Below are 22556 nucleotides of genomic sequence, written 5' to 3'. Positions count from 1 at the left end.
GAATACGTAGGCAACCTCATATTGAGGTGCGGCCATAATAAAAATGCATTCATTTTCACATTCACACACTTACACCATGATCATATCAAGGGATTTCCAATGCTCATCCCTATTTACTTAGAGCTAGACTTGGGGGCTTGATCCTTACATCATTAGCCTACCTAGCCTAAGAGTCATCATTATTTGACTCTTATCAAATAATACTTCTCCATACATTTAGCCTTTGTAGCCTAACTTTAGTGTCACTTTCACACACATCACAGATACATGACTAAATAGACTTCCAATTAGGAACCTTTTGTCATGAAGTCTTAGCATTATGTTGAAGCATGGTTTGTCATATCACTCATCACTCATCACTTATAATCATCATTGTATCAAAGTATGAAGTACTTAGCCTCCATGCCTAAGTTACCTAAATACTTTCATAATCGAGTCAATTAAGATAGCTTAGGAGGAATTAATCCTTGCACCTTGAGAGATAGTATCAAACGCATATACTTAATTAAGCTCATTCAACATGCACCATTTAACACTTCGATTCTTTTTCGCGTCTTTCTTTTTCGGGAGAAAGTCGGTACCCTCTACAAAAATGACGGAAATTTTTTGTTTTTGAGTCATGTACACATCGAGTCGAGTGCACACACGAGTCACACGCAGTTGAGTCATCATTAAGTCAAAGTTCACATCGAGTTGAGTCTAACACATGTGTCAAACGCTTTGAGTCGAGTCATGACAAGTCAATGAGTCAAGAAATACTAAGCCTTAGGTCAACCCTAAGATAATAAAATAAAAGATGAGCAAAGTCATATAGTCTGAAATATAGATACAGGTACATTCCGGCGAGCAAGAATGTTTTCGGATTTTTTCGAAAAACCGCGAGTATAGATATATGAGATTCTTTCAAGATGAGAGAAGTTTGAGCAAAATTATATGGAGATGAAGAGCCTTGATTTGCAAAAGATTTGAGCAGATTTGGTTGTAAGGAAACGACCAAATTAAAAGTTCAGAACGATATCGCGGCGACAGAAGGTTTTGGCTTGCGCTGGTGCGGCAACAGGTCACGTGGCTTCATGATGTGGTCATATGGATCTTATACAGCAATTTTGGGTTCCTTGGTACGCCAGTTAGCCCCTATAAGCAATTTAACATGATTTAGTAATCGGCTCGATTACAATCAACAATAAGTGATCGACCTGACAAAAGATCGTCTCACTTAGCTTAAAGCGCCTAAGCATTGGCTCATCGCAAGCACCAAAGTAACGGTTCACAACGATTTCCTAAGATGGAAGAAGATTTGAAGATTCGAGATGACGAAGCCTTCAACAGGGGGCTTTAAGATTAAAAGAGTCTATTACTTGGATTTAAGAAGGACGGTTTGAGATGAAGCGACCTTCAATAGCTTTCACTATGATTGGGAAGGTTATTATTAGATTTGAGAAGAACGATTCAAGATAAAGCGGTCTTTGATAGCTTTCGCTAAGATTGTGAAGGTTATCACTTGATTTGAGAAGATAGCACGAGATGAGCAATCTTCGACAATGCCCGCTAAGATTGTGGAAGTTGTCATCAAGATTTGAGAAGATAGCACGAGATGGGCAATCTTCGACAACGCCCGCTAAGATTGTGGAAGTTGTCATCAAGATTTGAGAAGATAGCACGAGATGCGCGATCTTCGACAATGTCCGCTAAGATTGTGGAAGTTGTCACTTATATTTGAGAAGAGCGGTCCGTGATGAGGCGTTCTTCGACGACATTCACTAAGATTGTGGAAGTTGTCACCTAGATTTGAGAAGAGCGGTTCGTGATGAGGCGGTCTTCGACAACATTCGCTAAGATTGTGGAGGTTGTCACCTAGATTTGAGAAGAGCGGTTCGTGATGAGGCGGTCTTCGACAACATTCACTAAGATTGTGGAGGTTGTCACCTAGATTTGAGAAGAGCAGTTCGTGATGAGGCGGTCTTCGACGACATTCGCTAAGATTGTGAAAGTTGTCACCATGATTCAAGGAAAAGCTCGAGATGTAGCAGCAATGATAGACAGTTTTCCCTAGGATGTGGAGAGTTGTCAAAAATCTTGGAGATGGCGAAGTAAGGTCACCTTCGATGGTCCCTCAAGGTAAAGAAGAGATTGTCTATAATGGCGATACACTGCCGTGGCGACGTACGGCCACAACCTAGAAGATGACGACATACAGTTATTTTCGACGATGTTCCCGAAATACTGTGGAGGATTGTCACCAAGAATATTGAAGGCGACGACATACTGTTATCTTCAACGATGGCGTTCACGAGGCACTGTGGGAGTTGTCACAATAACAAAGTGCAATAAATTGGTTACCTCCAGAGACGTGTGCTCGACGGTCCAAGATACGCGTTTCTTAACTCTTTTATCTGTTTAACTAATGATTGTTTTACAGGTATCGACGTTATAAGAATGATTTGGAATCGCAGAACGTTCTGAATCATTCTCCGTCCCTATCGATACTTTGACTTTCGTTTTCGAAACATAAGTTTCTCCAAACTCAGTCAAAGTGGGGGCTTCTGTAGACACCCATTTGTGTCTCCCCAAAACCAAACCCAGTGATGAATGCCTGTCACGTCGAACCATAATCTAATGAGGTGAAAGTGTGAAAAGTCAAGTGTTGCGGTTTAGTTTTAATTAAATTCTTTTCTCTCTGTTTTTGAAACCCACTCTATTTTAATGAAAACGTCCAATTCAGTTTATTTTGGTCCATGATAAGGGTCCAATAATGGTGTAGTTGGATGGGGCTTGAAAATATCTTTCCAACGATATATTATAAGCCCAATTCCGATGAATAATGAGGAAGTTATGGCCAAAATACTAAACTGGGCCCAATATTAATTATTATTCCTAAAATTATTAGGATTAATTATAGTTTTCTAGAAGTTTCTAGAAAGTTCCTTTTAATTCTAATATTGTTAGATTTAATAATTAATTTTCTTTAAAAGATTTTTATTTGGAATAAAATATGGTTTTATTATCTTAAAAATATATTTTATCTTCTGTACGGATTCCGTAGATCAAGTTGATTAAAGATCGGATTCCGCATGAAGAAAAACGCGCTAATACAGGCTGTCGCCAAACGACAAGTCTGTCGCGTGGCGACAGTCGCCGCGCGACAGACCCTGTCGCGTCGCGACAGGGTTAATTCCTGGCGACAGCGTGGAGTTTTATTCCTTATCAAATTCTATGTTTTTCCGGACTATTTTTCTTATAAATAGGGTCCAAATTCCTGTTTTCAGAAATCATTCACAATCATCAACTCTTTCTCAATTCTCTCTATTCCCTCTCAAGAATTACTTAATTCTTATTCTTTCTCTCTCTTTCTAAACAACCTTTTTTCAAATACAATATTCCGCATTCACAAGACTTAGAGTCTCTTAGCCAAGTTCGAAGTTGCCTTCGCCCTAGACGTGCAAGGTTGATATTTTCTGAGGGTTTGTTATTAATCTTGTTAGTATCATGCCTAGGATCTTGCTATTATTATTAAGCTTTATTATGCCTTATCATGTTATTATCATTATTTATTATTATGATGCTTATGTTGCTTGATATGTTTTATTGTTATTGCTTGATCACGCCTTTTATGCGGGTTTAAAGGGAATTTGTACTTGAAATCACGCTTAATAAGATAATTATTAATTTGGTTTAGGCTAATGTGATTTTAACTCAAGTGATCGCCAATAATAGTATTATTTGTGCATTAATATTCAACCAACATAGATAAACATGCTAGGTTTAATATAATGTTTGTATGTTATTCGAAAAGCGCACATGAATACGAGCAGAACAAAGTAGAGGCCTATTTTATAGGGCGGGTCCTTTCTTTTGTAGATTGGATTCGTACCCTCATCCCCGGACCCTGTTTGGTTCAAGACCTTATGGAGTAGTTGATGGTCCTTTTGGATTGTCTTTTGGGTTTACAAGTTCCTAAAACTTGTTGGTGACTCTTTTTGCTCTTTGTCTTTCCCTTTGGAACGCCACCGTACTTTAGTGTATGATCACAGTGGGGTTCAAGTTTGGGGTTATCGTAATGCTTGAAATATTCCCTACAATAGCAATGCGTATTACAGGCTAAATTAAACAATGAAGATGCAAAAACTTGTAGCTTAAAGTGCCAGGATTAAGACATTTTCCTTGTAGAATTATTGTTATTTATAACTTTAATATTGTCATATTAAAACGAACCTATATTACTTATTACTAATTTTGGATTAAAAAACCCACATTACTTCATGATTACAAAATTAAAACCTTAACAATTTTGGACTAGAAACCCTACAATATTTCATAATTTGAACATTAAATCATACATTATCAAGAAACCCTAACTTTGCTAAGTTATCAAAATTTCAAGTAAAAAGCAACTAAATTTGTAGTAAAAAAACCGAAATTTAGTACAAACTTAGGTTCCAATTGCAAAATTATCAACAACAAAAAAACCTAAAAACATGCAATAACCTATATTACTTCGAAATTTCAAAAATGCATCTTTCACAAGATACCTTAAATTAAGTAAGAAGCGTAAATTAATTTGATATTTGCTAGTAAATAACCAAAACACATGCAATTTTGACAATAATTACATAGATTTGGCAATCAAAGACTCACCTCGACCCTTCATTTTCGTCAGTCAATTGGCTCAGAATTCTCTCAAATAATCTTTGATCAAGGATCTCTTTCCTCGACAATCTACGAGCACAAATAATTGATCTCCTCGAATGTTCGATTCTCTTGGGTACTTCAACTGTTTAACAAGCTTCAGAGAAGAGATGAGAATATGAAGAGGCTCAAGAGAAGAGAACAGAAAGAAGGAAAAGCGAGAAATGAAGAAACAACGGGACTTGAAATAAAACTGGGATAACATATTACTCCCTCCGTCCCTTTTTTACATTCCTATTTGTAAAATTACACGGGAATTAAGGAACTTGGAATAAAACAAAGAATAATAAAAGAATATACAATGGGAATTACACGACATTAATTAATGTCTTTGAGTAAAACAAAGATAGAATAATATTTAATGCTGCACATGTCATCAATCCTTTGAAAGAAAAAGGACCAATAACATTTATTGGTGGAAAAAAAAGACCAATCATATTCATCTAAATTGATGCACATGGATTCTGAAAATAAGAGTGAGAATTAGAAAATAAGAGTGAGAAAATAGAAAAAACATTAATTACAAAACAGAAAAATAGGGATAATTTGGGATATTTGGTAAAACTTTACTTACTAAAAAAGGAAAGTATGAATGTAATTTTGAAATATTCAAAAAGGAAAGCAGGAATGTAAAAAAGGGACAGAGGGTGTATATATTAGTATTTTTTTTAAAAAAAAATTGAAGGCCATGCGAATTTACCGATATACCACTGGGCTGAGACCGACTCCAATTGTCCTTGACTGATAAACATTCATTAGTTCGGAGAATGAATGTGAATGATCATAATTCCAAATTCCAAATTCCAAATTTCAACATGCACTCCAAATCCATCTCTTCTCTATCTCCTCTAATTTCCCCTCCAAAATCAAAACCCACCAAAACCATTCCCAATCACACACTTTCTTGTAAAGCCACTGACCCATTTTCCTCACCTTCAAAAAACTCCAATGTTGAGATAAGGGTGTGCACAAACAGGACTTGCAGAAGGCAAGGATCTTTGCAAATTCTTGAAACCCTTTTGGGAATTTCACCTGCCCATGTTTCTGTAACTTCCTGTGGTTGTCTCGGCCGCTGCGGTAATGGTCCTAACCTTGTTGTATTGCCCCCTGCAGCCATGATTAGCCATTGTGGGACGGCGGCTCGTGCCGCTGAGCTCATGGTTGAGGTCTGTGGTGGAGGGGGTGATGATTTTGATCTTGGTAAGAGGAGCTTGGATGCTCTTGCTTTTAGGAAGAGGGGTGAGGTTGAGTTTGAGAAGCAAAACTATTCTGAAGCTGAAAGTTTATTCTCTCAGGTACTAATTAATTCTTCTAATTAATAGTTATAAACAATAATCATGTTAATGAAATTTTATTTGTGCTGTGCATTTTGTGTTACATTGAATGTTATTGTTGAAGTTGGGTGGATTGGAATATTTTAGATGGTGTTTTTTTTCAATAATTTTTTAAAAATGATCTTAATGGGTTATTGTTGAATTTATACAGTGGTTCATGTGTTATTGAATAACAAATAACTAGATTGTGTTTGGATTGATTTGATAGGGTTTTCTTGCAAAAATTTGTATGTTAATATTATAAAAATTAGCTTTTTGGATTGATTTGACAGATAACTAGGACCTAGCTTAATAGTCTAATTTTTTATGTTAATATTATAAAAATTAGCTTTTTGCAAAAATTAGGATTTAGATGATGTTTGATATAGTCGTATAGTGTATGAAACAAATGACGAGATGTAGATTTGAAAATGAGGTGAGCAAACGAGAGAAAAGTGAGGTTATCCTCATCAAAATGTAGCGTTGCAAGCATAAGTGTGCCATGTAATTACAAAAAAGATCAATCACCGAGAAGCTCACACTAGAAAAATTTATGTTGTTCAAACCAAATATAATGCCCAAAAGGCTAATCAAAGCCTTCATATCAATCATTCTACAACCAAACTCAACAATTCTCGTAATGCATTCATTTTAAATAAGGGTAAAACCACGAAGTACGAATTTAAGACAAACTATCGAGCAAATATGCACAAACAATACCAACAACAGACTCTTAGCAAGCTAATATATCTGCATACCCCAAAGTTTAGCATACATTTACAGCCTCAAAAATGACTAAATTAAGAAAAACCGCGTGGGTTGCCTGGGAGCAGTTGTATTGTTCCAAAAAGGAGGGAGGTATGAGAATGAGAGTCTTAAATCAATAAAGCTATGCTTGCTAAGCAAGCTTGGCACATCTTAAGCAACTCCCAATCTTTGATGGTTAAAACTTTGAAACTGAAGTACTTTCCTAATTCTGAATTCATGGATGCAAAGATTATCTCCGGCGCTAGCTATACTTGGAATCCATCCTCTCTGCCTGTGATCTTCTTAGGAAAGGTGCTGTTAAGGTGGTTGACACTTGGCAGTGGTCACTTAATTGATTTATGGCAGGATCCTTGGGTTCTCTCTCTTCCTGATTTTCGTGTTTTCTCTAAACACAACCTGACTGATGACTCTCCTAAATGTGTTGGGGACCTGAATGGGGAATGGGATACTAACTTGCTCAATCACCTTTTCACCCCCTACGGAAGTTGAGTCAATTTCTAGTATTCTATTGCCCACTTTGCTGCTGGTGATAATTGGATGTGGTCACATTAAAAAAAAAAAGGATCTTCACAGTTCGTAGTGCCTATTATGTTGAACTTCATTCTAGGAAGAATTTGTGTGCTTCCTCTTCGAACGAAGTCTGGAATGTATGCCAAAGGATAATGAAGTCTGAAATGTATCCCAAAGGACAATGAAGTCTGGAATGTCCTGTGGAGTGTTAAAATTCCCCCAAAAATCAAGCATTTTGGGTGGAGAGTACTTCATAACAGTATTGCTGTCAGAAGAAACCTGAAGTGTAGGGGCATTTGTGAAGATGATATGTGTCTGTTGTGTGGTGATGAGCCTGAATCAAGCATTCATGCGCTCTCTCTCTGCCCTGCTGCTAGACAAATCTGGAATTTTTCTCCCCTCAGGCTGGATACTACTTTATGCAATGAATCCTCTTTCTTCTTGTGGTGTTCTCACCTCATGAAAATCTATAAAAATAGCTCCTGGTGGGATATATTTTGGTGTCTGTTGTGGGTTATTTGGCTGAAAAGAAATGCAAGGATGTTTGAGAAGCGGAATATGCTTATTGAGGATGTGATTAACGAAGCTCTGTACATGGTTGGGAAATTTGAAAAGGCTAATGAGGTTCTCCCCTCTGAAATTAATACTGCCGAGAGTGTTGCTTCTACTTGGCACCCTCCTGTTCCTGGTGTTTATAAGATTAATTTAGATGCTGCTTGTTTTCAGGTTCAATCTATTGGCCTTGGTGGAGTTATATGCGAAAATATTGGAGATATTATGGCTGCTAATTGCTGCACAGCGTGAAGCTGGCTGTTTATGGCGTTGATGTGGCTGAAGTCCTTGCTGCTAGACACTCCTTGTCTATCGCATTTGATGCTGGCCTTCGAAACATGGTTCTTGAAACTGATAATAGTAAATTGTTCCATTACTTGAAGCAACAGAAGAAGGAAGTCTCTGGTTTTGGTCTGATTGTTAGTGATTTACTTCATCTTGCTAGTCTTTGTTTTTCGTTTAAAATTTCCCAAGTAGGCAGAAGAGGTAATGTTGTCGCTCACAAATTAGCACACGCGAGTAGAGAGTTTGTTGAGATGTGTGTGTGGATTGAGGATGCTCCTCCATGTATTCTTGCCGCTGTTTTGCTAGATTCCTCTAGCCTTTGATTAATAAAATCTGGTTATGGCTTGTTAAAAAAAAAAAAAAAAAAAAAAAGAATAAGCAACCCTGCCCCCAGATAGTATTATGAGAAAGATAATGTAGGAAAGCTTAGAAAGAATGAGAGAAAGCTTAGAGAGTATAAGAGAAAGCTTGAGCATAAGAGAAAGCTTAATTATATTAATGTGATTCTATGAGTATATTACTACATGAGTAAGCAATAAAATACGACTATATACATTTGAGTACTTGACTCGGTACATTAGCTAAGAGTTAGGGATTACTTTGACTATCAACCAAATAAGTAAATCAAGGAATTATACAAACTATTATCAGCATATAATGATAATATCCTTACACCCCTTAAGCTAGAGATTGACACCAGCTTGGTGTCCATGAAGGGAAGGTAGGGACGGTAAATGGTGGCTAATCCCCTTCTTGACCGGATGAATTGATGAAATTATAATTAGGATCAACATCGCCTAGTTCACCGGATGTTTACACAGGAAGGCAAGTTATAGTCCAGGGCGGGTCAGTAGTGGCTATAATTGGGCATACCCTGATCACCCCAACCATCGTCGTATTCGAGTGGAAACCCATAATGACCCCTATGCATATCTTGCTACTATTCCGATAAATGTTGAGTCAAGTCAATAAAGGTCTAGTTACCCTTTGGGAAGTAATCTTTTATAGTTTCGTCTTTTCCTAATATCATATTATCAAACTCAAGCTAAATCGATGTAATTTAACAACCTTCATTTTCTTGATTCTTTTAATTTTATTTTTCAAAAACCGCATGCTTGTTTTTCTTGAGGTAGCATTCATTATTCAAGAAAATACCGATGAATTACCGAGTTTGTGGTAGCTAGATGATTTCTTGCTATTTCTACCTTTTTTGCCAATTAATTGCTCCTTTACATCATAAATTCTCATATGCCTAGGCACCAAAAACAACTTTCACTTGAATGCTCTAATACTCATAAATTATAATCATTAAATTGTGAGAGATCATGGTAGTTTGTGCTTGAAAATGTCATTTTGTTCATTATTTTGTTTTTTTTTTAAAAACAAAAAATCAATTTTGTTTTTTATGAAACATATCAAACATTGCGGAAATCGTGCTAGAACCTTCTTGGTTGTTTTTTTTTTATATCACTATTAGAATTGTGCATTTGTGCTAGTGTGCATGAATAATGTGTTACAAATATATTGAACATGTGAATATATGATTTTTATAAATTGCTTTTGTATTTTTATGTTATGCCTCCTCCATTTCAAACTAGTTGACACGATTCTTTCATCACGTTAGTCAATGCATGAATTCAATCGTATATCTCTATTTATCAATATGAACATGATAAACAGTTGATTTATTTAGAACTAAACATTGTGAAGAATGTAAGAAAGTCCCACATAATTTTATTTTTTCTAATATAATCACAAAATCTAGACCAAGTAGAGTTTGTAAATAGTATCAAAGTCAAAACTTGTCAACAATTTTGGAACGGAGGAAGAATTTTTACAATGCTTATATAACAATTTTAATTAAGTAAGCACCGTAAACAATTTACTTAAATTTGGAAGATTAATTCAACAAATTCAAAAGTAATATAGTATAACTAAAAATAACTTATTAATTTCTAGAGATTGAAGTAGGTTCCTCATTTATTTTTAATATTTAATTATAGAAGCTACAAAACATGTTGCTATGAGACAACAATATTTCTTTCTCTCTTATGGTAATGCTGTGAGCATAAGATTGGAAGCCCAAATTTAGCTTTTTGCAAGCATACATTATTTGTTAATGCTGTGAGCATAAGATTGGAAGCCCAAATTTAGCTTTTTGCAAGCATACATTATTTGTTATATGGACTGCTAGAGTTGTCAAAAGCCGACCCGACCCGAAATATCGATTCAAACCCGATTATTAACCGACACATCTAAACCCGAAAAAATGGTGACCCAAACCCGACCTGAAACCAACCCTAGACCCGAGTTGACCCAAGTCTGTGAGACCCGAACCTGAACATGAACCGACCTGGAGATGACCCGACCCGAATGTATCCCATCAATTATGACCTGAACCGAACCTGACTTGAACCGAAATTGACCTAAACCCGTTTTAACCCGAATTTAACCCGACTTGTTACTAACCCGACCTGAATTCAAGCTGACCCGTTCTTAACCCGACCTGTTACTAACCCGGCTCGAAATTCAATTCGACCCGAAATCAACCCGAATTGTTATTGACCAGACCCAAATTCGACCTGACTTGTTATTGACGCGACCCAAATTTTACCCGACCTATTACTAACCCGACCCAAAAATTCAACCCGATCTGTTACTAACCCAACCCGAAAGCAACACGACTTGTTATTGACCTGACCTAAATTCAACCCAAATTGTTCTTGACCCGATTTCAAATCACCTTAAATTCATTTTAGACCACCTTATTATTGTTGATCAAAGCATTTTGTCTAGGGAGACCAAGTCAGACTAGGCCAGCAAAAGAAAGGAGCATCATCCCCAAATTTAAGAGTTAAATATAGTATATATTTGTTGTATGGTCAAAGGGGATAATTATCTTCCTAAATTATAAAATATAGTTCCCTAGTATGTTGCCATATATATTATAGTCAAAGAAAATAATTAGCTTGATAAAAATGATAATTATCTATTTATAGTTAGTTGAACCCGAATATGACCCGACTTTGAAATGACCCGACCTTATTGTAACCCGTAAATTATTGACTTGAACATAATCCGACTTGAACCCGAGAATGATCAGACATGGAAATGACCCAACCTGATTATAACCAGCAAATATTGACTTGAACCGAACCCGACTTGAACCCAAGAATGACCTGACTTGAACTCGAGAATGACCCGACTTGGAAATGATCCGACTTGACTATAACCCGCAAATTATTGACTTGAACCGAACCCGATTCATACTCGCAAATGACCCGACCTGATTCTAACCAGCAAATTAAATTATTGACTTGAACCGAACCCGAGAATTACCCTAACCCGTTTTAACCGGTGAAAACCCGAATTAAACTCGACCTATTGTTCACCCGACCCGAATGTAACCCGACTTGTTATTAATCCGACCTAAACAGCTAAACCCGACCCAAATCCGATAAGATGTATGACCCGACTCAAGCATGACCTAACCCGAACCCGACCCGCATAGGTTACGGCATTAACCCGAATTAACCCAACTCGAGTTGACCCGACCCACTCTTAACCGACCCAAACCCAACTCGTTTACCCGAATTGACAGCTCTGTGGACTGCAACTATTTCCCGTGGCTTGCAAAAATTAAACATTCTCTAAATGAAAAAAAAAAATCTATTGAGGTTAGAGAGTTCAGGCAATAGTGTGTCACTCGATTTTCCATCTTCAGGCATAATCAATGTTACTCTTTGAGATCTTAGTATGAACTTATTGTTAGAAGTGCTAACACTAATTTGTTTGCTATTTCAGGCTATAGAAGCTAAACCAATAGGAGGCATTCATATTACGCACAAGGGCAGGTTTGTAAATTTGCATGTCTTATTGCATGTGCTGAAAATAGTGGCACTTGTTACAATACTTGAAATTAAACCCTCTTACAAAAAGTTTTAAGGAGTGAATTATGTTTTACATGACTTGTGAGTTAGGTAGCTGACAGCTTCACTGTTCTGTGTTGGTTTAATATTTTTGTTCATTAGGATGTTTCTTACTATTTATTGCATGTGACTTCTATCATTGAATGAAGCGTTCACCATTCCATTTAGAAGTTGTCTTTACTGAATAAGTGAGCATCCTATCTCAAATTCAGGTCTGCTGTAAGGTTGGCATCAGGCAACTTCAGTGGGGCTCTTGAAGATGTTAGAGAAGCTCTAGTATATGCCCCATTGTATGCTGAGGTGGGTGGTGACATCCGGTTTTCACTGTAAGGAGCTTCATGGGAATTCGTGATTTTTAACGCACTTTTGACTGAAAGTAAATCGGGGTGATGTCAAAGTTTAGTGTAGTTATCTTTATTGGTGAAGCTTGCATCCTTCTGGAAATCTGGATCCTTCTGGAAATCTCAGATGGTAACTTGCTTCTATGGAAGATGTGCCACTGACATTCTGTTGAAAATGTAGAGAATAACTATCGCTTATGGTTTATGCTTCAAATTATTATTACTTTTGAAATGTTGGTATTGGGTAAAAGGTAATTTACATGATTTTGTGCATTGTGCAAGTCACATGGTCAACCATGCATCATGATTTTAAAATTTCTAGAGATGAACGAGTAGAAAGAAACACAAGGGCCATCCCAGTCCTAGTGCAGGGTGCTACTCGACATGAGTGGGTGCATTATATTGTCAATGTGTAAATCATATGGTTAACTGTGCATATCGTTATTTTCATAGTGGGTTGTGTGTTACTATGAGATGTGGGCATGAGGCTTATAACATACTTCATGGTGGATATGCTAGCTGATTTCAAATCTAAGTTCTATTTTCCCTAGGATGGTTATATGGTTCTTAAGTCATATTCATATTCAGATTGGGATACTTGTACAAGAATGATCCCTTTACTCTTTTAAATTTAAGTGAAATGTTACATACATTTCAGTGTGCATAATTTGAAATGTGTATTCTAGAAAACTCTTTTGGCATTAAATATAGATGAAGTCCACATCATACGCATATTTTTCCCTTTATGCTTCCATTGGCCTGGTGAAGTTGTCAACATTTTCTTAATGTTGTGTTAACACTATATCTTATTCAGTGAAGACATACACTTGTAAAGCATGAGTTTTTGTAATCTTGTGCTAGAAGGGGTAGTCTCACAATTTAAGACAGAGCCAATGCCAATGGTTATAATATGGAAAGTCAGTGCAATCATACATCTATTTGTTATAGTATTGTGTTGGAGGTATCTGATAGTTTTCAAAATCTTAGGCTTATATTTGCCAAGGCGATATTTTCATAGCTATGGATCGACTAGAAGATGCCGAGGAGTCGTATGCCATAGCTTTGAACTGTGATCCTTCTCTCCGTCGTTCAAAAGCTTTTAAGGTAAGTTCTTAGAATTAATATGTATTATAGTCATGGTTTTTTTTATGTGTTTGCAGCTAGTACTGCATTTGAAAAGTAGGCTATGATCTAGCACTACTATGGAATTTATGATGTGGAAAGTTCACATCACCCATTGATTTGTTATGTTTAAGCAAAGGGATGGACTCAACTTTTAAAAGACCTATAAAAGATATGCAGAAAAAATCCATAATGTAATGTATGCTGGAGATAGGTAATTTGTTGATGCTGCTATTTGTTGTAACATGGTGTGAATACATCCCTTCTTCCAGCCTTCCATGATATTAATAACATTGACCTTGCCTCCTGAACCTCTAAAAGTTTTTTACGGATTAGCTTTCTGATGCATACTATTTACTGCTTTTAAAGTGTCATGAGCTGAAATTATTTGATGCAGGCTCGAGTTCAGATGCTTCAAGAGAAAATGACTTCTGTAGCCATGCCTTGACTAGCCAAGAATTTTGCTGCAGTGACTGAAGATGGATATTTTCTGTCTTTCAGGTTTGGTTCTTAATATAATCTCAATGGATATTGATGCTGTAAAGTATTCGCTGCATACATGTCTTTCCCCTACAACTTAGATGAGGAGCTGGCTATTCTATTTTGTATGATAATCTTCTTTAGTGTCACTTGAAATTGTGCTTTCATAATCATCTTATTTTCCCAAGATATTAACATTTAAATGCTTTATACATCTGTAGTTTGATTTCGTTAAGTGTTCATGGCTTGGCTGCATTCATCACATTGTTGTTTAGATCCTAGCAAGACATTTGTTTTGTCGTGAATATCACTTGTAAAGCCTTAGTTGTAGTTGTCTCACTTGTCTGCTTCCTGCCATTTTTTGGGCATGGTGTTTCTGATTATAAGGTTTTTGTTTATATCCGTTTTCTAGGATTCCCACCAAAAGTTCTATCAAATTATCATGTGTAAAGTAATTTCTAAAAAACAACCCTATGTCTTGCTGCTGCCACCACCTGTCTCTTCCTCTCTCTGCTTTTGTGGAGTCAAGGTATCTCCAAAATTATGCACAACATTTATGAACAATTTATGTACTCAAAGCAAACAGGTACCCAACTCCTCCTTTTGCGATTATTGACACCAAGTTTGATCACTTCTATTTAATTATTCCCCCTGAGCACATTAAGATATTATTATTTAAGTGCAATCTTGTGAAAATTCTTTATGCGATAATACCATTGTATCATGCTTATGAATCAGTGTATGATTTTGTCAATTTAACAATCTGAATTGGCATGTTTTGACTGGAAAGTTGAAACGCTGACTGAGGTATTCCGTATGCATATCAATGAATCTGAACTTCTGAAGTACCTATTACTTATCTAGGTATGAACTCATTGACTTGCTAGGTCTTAGTATGTTTTTTTGATTTAATCTAACTACCACAAAAACAAGCTACTGTAGATATCCTGGCATTTTATCATCTTATGTCCATTTTCACTTTTTCAGAGTAGTCATCTGTAAGCATGTGATAGTGTAGCATGTGCTAATCCAAGCAGCTCAATCAAGGACTCAAGCTGCACAGCTAGCAGATGCAACCGATCCGAGCTACTGGTTTACTCTAAGCTCCTATTGGCTTATATTACATCACGCTGCTCAACTGATTATAGTTAGTTATTACGACTTGTGATTAGGACCAAGTTGTGTAACTACTTATCAGGAAGTCTGTTAAGAGTTTGTTAGCTCTTTCATTTCAGGTGTATAAATAATGATCATACTTGTTGTATGCCTGTATTCATAATTCTCATGCTTAATAAATGAGCTTAATTTCTCTCTGCAGATCTTTTATATTTAACAGAAATTTTAACCATGGGTTGTATTTAACAGATTTTTTAACAAAAATCTTTCATGAATGTCATTTTGTATAAAAATCAAAAGTATGAGGCTATCAATGATAATCGAAATAAAGAGTTGGCCCCCAATGGAAAAAGTCAATAGTATAGAGCTATCAACGAGAAAATTCCTAAAAATCCAATATATAAAAAAACCGAGTTCGTTTAGTTTGGTTTGTTTTCCACCCAAGTCTTTTTGGGTTAAATATTTCAAGTTTAAACTGATTTAAAATCATTTTGGGTATCGGTTAATTTTGGTTCAAGTCATTTTGCATATATAATTTTGTAAAGTTCAATTTGGATATCGCTTTAATTGACTTGGGTTAGAATCAAGTTAGATCACTTCGGTTATCGGGTAATTTTCTAGTTGAGTAAAAGCAAGTCGGTTCACTTTTAGTATCGGTTAGATTTCATAAGCAGGGCAACTCCACTTACGGTCGGTTTGGCTTTTTATTCGAGTCACTTCGGTTTTCAAGCGAATTTCCAATTGTAGTTTCGGGTTTGATTGGTTCTTGAGTAGGGTATGTCAAGCCATGTAATTAGGTGTGGTCATTTGGGCTAGTTTTGTCAAGTCTATGCAAATAACCACACCCAATTATAGAGGCGGCAAAATCGAACCGACCCGAAAAAAATTATCCGTTTTGAACTATAACTGATCCGATTTGATCCGGGAAAATCAAGACTGAAACCCAATCTGTAGCTGAACTAAACTCGACCCGAATCCGAACTTGACCCGATCTGAACTTAACCCGGCACCTATTTTATCTGAACTAAACACAACCCGAATATGATTTGACCCGATTTGAAATCAAATCGAACCGATTTGACCCGACCCAAGCTCAACCCGATCCGAAATTGACCCGAAAAATAATCGATCTAATCCGATCTGTTTTGACCTGAACTGATGTCAACCCGACCCAATTTTATCTCGATTTGATTTTTACCCGATCCGAATTTAGCCCGACCATAATTAATTATCGACATTTTTATTCCAGTTCTTATACTACTATATTTACTAATTATTAATAAGTTAACTTATTTTAATACAAAGAAATAATCCGGAGTAACAAGTTTACTTCATGTAAATACCAATTATATAAAATTACTTTCTAAGCTTTATATTCGTCTCATCTAAAAGTTGACATTGAAGATTTTACAATTGAATATTTATAACAACCTTAAAAAAAGATGACATTCTTATTTGTATATATCACCATATGTAACTATCATTTGTCAATATATCACTGCCTCATTATTTATCGTTTCACTTATATAGGTATGATAAGTCATCAATAATTATTCAATCTTGTTTCGGGGTTTTTTGTGATCTCCTAGGATACTGGTCGCGCTCTTCTGGCAATGAGACTGAGACACCTGCAAAACAACGAATATTCCTTTGCCGGAATATTCGCCTCCGACGATCAAGTTAGAGACCGGGAAACGGAAAGTTTAGAGAGAGAAAGTAGAAAGAAGTTGAAGCTCTTTAATGCTCTTTTTAAGGTTATGTCATACTCCCCCTCCTATCATAAATGATTGGGGTATTTATAGGGGTGGGAGTATGTGCCCCTATAGGGTTTGTACCCTAAAATTCCGTGACATGATTGGCTGCGCAATCAGAGAGTGCCACGTGTCACATGGGGGGCGCCGCTTTGCGGCTTTCAATAACTTTCCTCGGGATTTGGGCCCTGATGTAATAAGGGCCCTTTCTCTTGTTGATTTCAGGTGCTCTTTAGGGCATCTGACACGCGTCATCTTCCCATAGGGACACGTGTTGCCCTTTTCCTAGGCCACGTGTCACTACGGGATTGGACCACATGTTTGGGATTATTTTTACCCTAAACATTTTCCCCTCAAAGGGGGTGGCTCGCACGCTTACAGGCCGCCTCTTCTGATCCTCTCCTCGTCTTAATGCGTCCGAGTATGCGGAGATTTGAGCTTGTATGTAGGGGCGGACATATCATGTCCACCAGTTGAAGGGGCGAACGCTTTTTAGACCAAAAGTTGTGTCTTGTCCGCATGGAATTTTTCCCAGACTGATAAGGTCTGGAAATTAGGCGGCCGGATCTTGCCACCTGGGCTTTTGGAAGAAGGTGCGGACGCTAGGTCTTTGAGATGGAAATTTTCATTCCGTTGATTCGGCCGTCTATTTGGACGCGCTGTTAGTCATCCTTCTCTTTTTTCATCCAAATTGACGGATCCCTCATACCGACTTTTTGAATTCTAGGTTAGTTTTTTCAAAAAATAACCGTTCAGACTCTTGAGCGGGAAAGATGATTTTACCATTTTGCCCCCATGAATTTGGTCTATAAATATGAGGGGTTTGACTTCATTTTGGCACTTTACAATCTTGAGAATTCTAGAGAGAAGTCAGAGCATTTCTAGAGAGAGAAAGTGATTTCCCCTGAATCTTCAAGAGCTCCGCCGCGTAGTTTGAGTTTTCCGGATGTTTTTTAAGTTTTCCGGTCAATCTTCAAGACCTTCAAGAACTTGTCAAGTTTTCAACACGTACAGAGGTAGGCCGCCTGATTTCTTTCACTTTTTACTTGTATTATTTTCTTGCTTTTCATTTAAATTTGGCTCAACACTCGGCTTCGTCCGTTTCTCCTCATAAGGCCGGCCGTTCTCCTGGGACTGACGAGTCTAGAGTGGACGAAGACGAGTTGTCTCCTTCAGGGAGTGGGTCCATTTCTAGTTCGTACCTACTCACCTCCACCTATTCTTCTCTGTCCCTGCAGTCGAACATGGCAAGGACTAGGCAAACATATGATCTTCATGCGGCCAGAAATCCAGACGGCAGTCTGGTGAATCCTAGGGTCCCTTATGACCCAAATAGTGTTGACAAAGAGACCGGGTCTACTACCCGGACAACCTCCTCCACGGGCACTCATCATTCGGCCGTGGAGGTTACTTCTTCTTTCGAGGAACGCCAGAGAGCTCAAGGCGTTTCTTCTATGGTGGGAACGTCCGGGCGAACTCCGGAACTAAGGTTCCCCCAATATGCCAACTCGGTCATGGATGAGGCCGAGTTGCTATCTCGTGAAGGACCTCCTTCCTCTTCTCGGGCGGACGCTGATCCGTCCGTCCCAACTCTTTCTCAACTCCATCTCCAACATAGCAGGTCGGACATGCCAAGAGTTGGGATATCTATCAACGAACCGTCCGACCTGCCCCCTCGCAGTGGCCCTACTTTGGAAACCAGGGCGGCCATTGCTAAAGATAAGGGTAAGAGTCCCTTAGTTTATGAAGAGCCTCCTTCAGCTGGGAGCGGCCATGTCTCTAGATGCCGTAGCTCGGCCGAGGCAGCTGACTTGGACAGAGTGCTGTCCTCTGAATTTGGCACTACCCCTCACCAGGAGGGTGAGGGGTAGAAGATGAGGCTGAGGCCGAAGGTGAGGCGGCCGAAGATGCGGTCACCAATGTAGACAATTTTAAAGATCCGTATGCCTGTACAGTGGGTAGCACAGCATTGGGCTACCTCAATGATGGATTTGAGAAGTAAAAGGCGTTTCTCCAGCTGGGAGAAGGATTTGAAATTAAAGCCACAAGAAGGTCTCTTTCGGTGGCCGCCTGGGAGGATGAGCGGCTGTGCCGCAGATCATTCAGCGTCTACCAAGCTGCTTTGGACGTTGGACTTCGTCTCCCCTTTCACCCCTTTATTCGTACAGTACTGGACGAGTACGACATTGCCCTTTTTCAGCTGGTGCCAAACAGCTGGTTGAACATATTTGGGTACTTGGTGACGTGCATCCGTAAGGGCTTCAAGCCGGACTTCCCGGTTTTCTGCAAGATGCACGCAATGGTCCGCCTCGAGAAGCACACGGACGGATGGTTTATACTTAGCACCACAAAGGATTATATGGTGGTGATGGACCGTGTGTCTAAGTGGCGTGATTGGAAGAATCGGTTCTACCGCATCAAAACCAAGGATACAAAGTTCAATTTGCGGATGAATCGGTTTAATGCCAAGCCGATCCAACTCGGCCGAGGGAACCACAGACCATACAAACCACCCGTGCACCCAGACCAGGCTCACCAACTTGAATATTTTAAAGTCAAGAAGGTTAGACGGGATGGAAAGTTGGTGATCGTGCCCCAGAACTGGATCCCCTTGCCCGGATGGCTTAGGGACCCAATTTTTATGTCCGCATACGGCCTGTACACAAACATTCCGCAAGGTGGGACTTTAGCTCTCTCTGGCGTCCGAATGCATTTCATGTTGGAAATTATTCTAACTGTTGGTTAAATTTTGTTTTTGCAGAGGAAGCGTACACCATGCTGGACAAGGAGCAGAAAGGGGAGATTGACATGGCCGAGATTAACTTGGCCAGATACAAGGCTCGTCACAAGATGTACGAGCAAACCAAGGAGGTATAAAACCTTTTAAGGCTAGCGTTCGTGCTGCTAGGTTGGCAGAAGGCTTCTTCCTGGGCCTGCACGGACGCTGTTCCGAAATTACCCTTTTTTTTTTGTCCGAGTTGGTATGTTGGAAGCAGGGTCCTAGTTGTATCTACACGAACATTAACAAAGTTTTATTGATTTAAACTTTTGCTTGCTCTTTGCAGCTGTCAACTCCGACCCCCAGGGCTAAATGAAAGCAGTCGTCCTCGGCTACTAGAAATGACAAGGGCGAGGGGGCGTCCAAGCAAAGGAAGACGGTCACAACTTAGACCACTTCCACCACCGCTGCAAAGACTACGTCGCGGATTGCTTCTAAGCAATCCAAAGGAGAACAACCCCGACTGGGTGATAGCGGGGCCTCCAAGTCCGTGGATCCGGCTGCCACGCCGGCCCACGATAAGTCCGAGAAATCGGATGATAGGGGTAAGTCGAATTCGGCAAAACCGACCGGGCCAAACGTGACTCCGCCCGTCCAAAGAGTCCAAGAATCTGATTGGCTTGAAGCCTCTCAGTCGGCCGGTGATCATCCTGGCCGCTCAGGTGAGGAGGGCGACGAGCCTGCACCGCCTCCTCCATTCACCTTCTACCCTGTTTCTCCTACGAGCTTCTCAGACGGTTAGTTTTAACAACTTTGCGCACTTTCCTTTTAAGTCTACTTGCTTAAGCTAAACTCTATTACGCTCGTGTGCAGATATTACAGAGGAGCTGAATATGAAGCTGCCCGGCCAGTCTCTTACTAGGGCGGACAGGAACGCCATGAAGGAAGGCATGGCTAGGGCCGTCCCCGCTGAGCAGCGGGACAAGCTGCGGGGAATTCATGAGGGCTTCCTCGGCCCAATGATCAACTGCAGTGCTGAGGTAGCTTTCTCAGCTTTCATACTTAGCCAATTTTTTGTTTATTCTTATTTTGCTAACTCGTTTTCTCTTGTACGCAGCTCTTCCTGCGGCTAACTGCCTTCCTCAAATGGAAGGACAAGGAGAATGAGAAGCTGAAGCATGCCTGGGATAAGGTTCAAAAGGCCCAGGATGCCGTTACTGGGACGATCGCCATCCAAAGGGTTCACTTGGAGACCTGGACCAACGCGCTGTCCGACAAGGCGGCGCGGCAAGCTGAAGATCTGGTCAGGCTGGGAAAGGCTCTCGAACAAGAGACCTTGGCCAGGGAGGCCATGAAACAAGAAAGGGATGAGGCTGTCCTGGACGGCCAGCGCTGGAAGGAAGGGTTCGAGTCCTCTAAAAAGCTCAAGAGTGATCTGGCCTTAGCCCAAAAGAACCTGAAGGACGCCTTGGACGAGGCGAACGCTCTCCGGGCCGAGGTGGGAACTTTAAAGAAGTCCGTTGAGGACTTAACCCAACGGCTGAAGGCACCTCGGCCCCCTAGCACAGACGAGGTGGTCCGCATTGAGCAGAGTGCTGAGGATAGGCTGAAGATCCACTTCTTCGAGGCGTTCGAGCTCATGGTGGACGAGGGTGAGGCAGCCTTTTATCATGAACGTTTCACCAAACGCCTCAACTTCGTCTGCCTCAGGGAAGAGGCTAAGAAGGTCGGGCAGCCTTCTCCTGAGCTAGACATCACGCCAACTACCTCAGAAGATGAGGAGAATGAAGAGGTGGCGGACGGAGCTGAAGACGAAAAGGAAAGCAAAGAAACGCCTGTTGATGATGCGTCCCTTCCTGCCTCAGAAGAGCCTGCCCAAGGCCAAGACCCAGCTACCTAGAGCCCTAGCCGCCCCATGATTTCAGCTTTTCATTTTTCTGCCCTTGTTAAACAATTTTTGATTATATTTAAATGCCGCCTTTTTCGAGTGGTTTTTGTAAGATATTTTGCCGCCCTTTGAGCGGTTTTTTTAATTAATGCTGATTTTGCCGCCTTTTGAGCGGTGTTTATATTTGTTTCATACTTAGCAAATTCTTGCAATTTTTCATATTTTATTGCTTTCGTACGAGCCTAGGGGTATGCCCCTTTATTCGGCGTTCGCCTAGTCCATACTCTGATTGGTTTGATTGACTTGGTAGTATTTATGCCTTAAAGGGTATGACTACTAGCAAGTTAATCATAGTAATGATTGCCCTTAGACTAGGTGATCCGCCGAATCAACAGATTATTCGGTCGTTTAATTGGCTTTATGTGAGCCGTCCGTTGAAACTATCGCTCGGACATACTCAAGAAATTTCAAGTATTATCTCAACTTAAAATTTCTAAGTTTGGCTGGGGTAGGATGCCTAGGTATGCCCTTGCCCCATTAAAGGGGGTAATTGTGTTGGGCTAATTTGGGATACCTTGCCTTTATCGTCCGTCCAAATAAGGGACGGACGTAAATCTGTGACTTAAAGTCAGTCAGTTTATCTCTTCCTTTTTTTTATTTTTTTTGAATTGCCTTAGCAACCGGGTTGCTATGTTTCAAGCGATCTTGTAACCTTTCTCACTTCAGCAATCTTGTTTAGCCTTTATAGGCAGGGTTGCTTTGTTGCAAGCAACCTAGTTACAGGTTTCATTCGGCATTTCAGATTAAACCATGAAATTGCAAATAAGCATAAGTAGAATAGCTAAATAAGATAACAATGTTTGACTTTTCATTAATTTGTCAAAATTACATTGCTCGGTCGATAGACCTAGCTGTATATACAATTTTTTGGCTAAATACTGAGAAAAGACTTAAATATAATATTTTTTTCAGATTATCAGTGTTCCACGTTCGTGGGATCTGACGGCCATCTATGGCTTCAAGACGGTACGTGCCATCTCTAACTTCTTCCCTGATTCGATACGGCCCTTCCCAGTTAGGAGTTAATTTTCCATCC

General features: G+C 39.4%; 1 protein-coding gene across 5 annotated transcripts; it reads left to right on the top strand.

Annotated features, from left to right (window-relative positions):
- Positions 1-5474: 5474 nt before the first annotated feature.
- LOC145579057 (uncharacterized) lies at positions 5475-15314 on the top strand. Of its 5 annotated transcripts, XM_081636334.1 has the most exons (7): positions 5475-5981; positions 11919-11968; positions 12256-12343; positions 13372-13488; positions 13904-14007; positions 14777-14850; positions 14974-15314. In XM_081636334.1, the coding sequence occupies exons 1-5, from the start codon at positions 5502-5504 to the stop codon at positions 13952-13954; spliced, it is 786 nt and encodes a 261-aa protein (XP_081492460.1). In that variant the 5' UTR covers positions 5475-5501; the 3' UTR covers positions 13955-14007; positions 14777-14850; positions 14974-15314. The 5 variants fall into 5 exon arrangements, with proteins under 5 accessions (XP_081492460.1, XP_081492461.1, XP_081492459.1 ...); XM_081636335.1 differs by lacking the exon at positions 14777-14850; XM_081636333.1 differs by having other exon boundaries at positions 13904-14850.
- Positions 15315-22556: the final 7242 nt, after the last annotated feature.

Source organism: Chenopodium album, chromosome 14, assembly GCF_948465745.1.
Source record: "Chenopodium album chromosome 14, dcCheAlbu1.1, whole genome shotgun sequence".
Lineage (NCBI taxonomy): Eukaryota > Viridiplantae > Streptophyta > Magnoliopsida > Caryophyllales > Amaranthaceae > Chenopodium > Chenopodium album.
The sequence above is the reverse complement of the archived record's forward strand: the minus strand, read 5'-3'. Positions and strand labels throughout refer to the sequence as shown.

Coding starts and splice junctions, on each gene's coding strand:
- LOC145579057 (XM_081636335.1), top strand. CDS start 5,502: ATGCACTCCAAATCCATCTCTTCTCTATCTCCTCTAATTTCCCCTCCA. Junction 11,969..12,255: donor CATATTACGCACAAGGGCAG/GTTTGTAAATTT, acceptor TCTCAAATTCAG/GTCTGCTGTAAGGTTGGCAT. Junction 12,344..13,371: donor ATGCCCCATTGTATGCTGAG/GTGGGTGGTGAC, acceptor TCAAAATCTTAG/GCTTATATTTGCCAAGGCGA.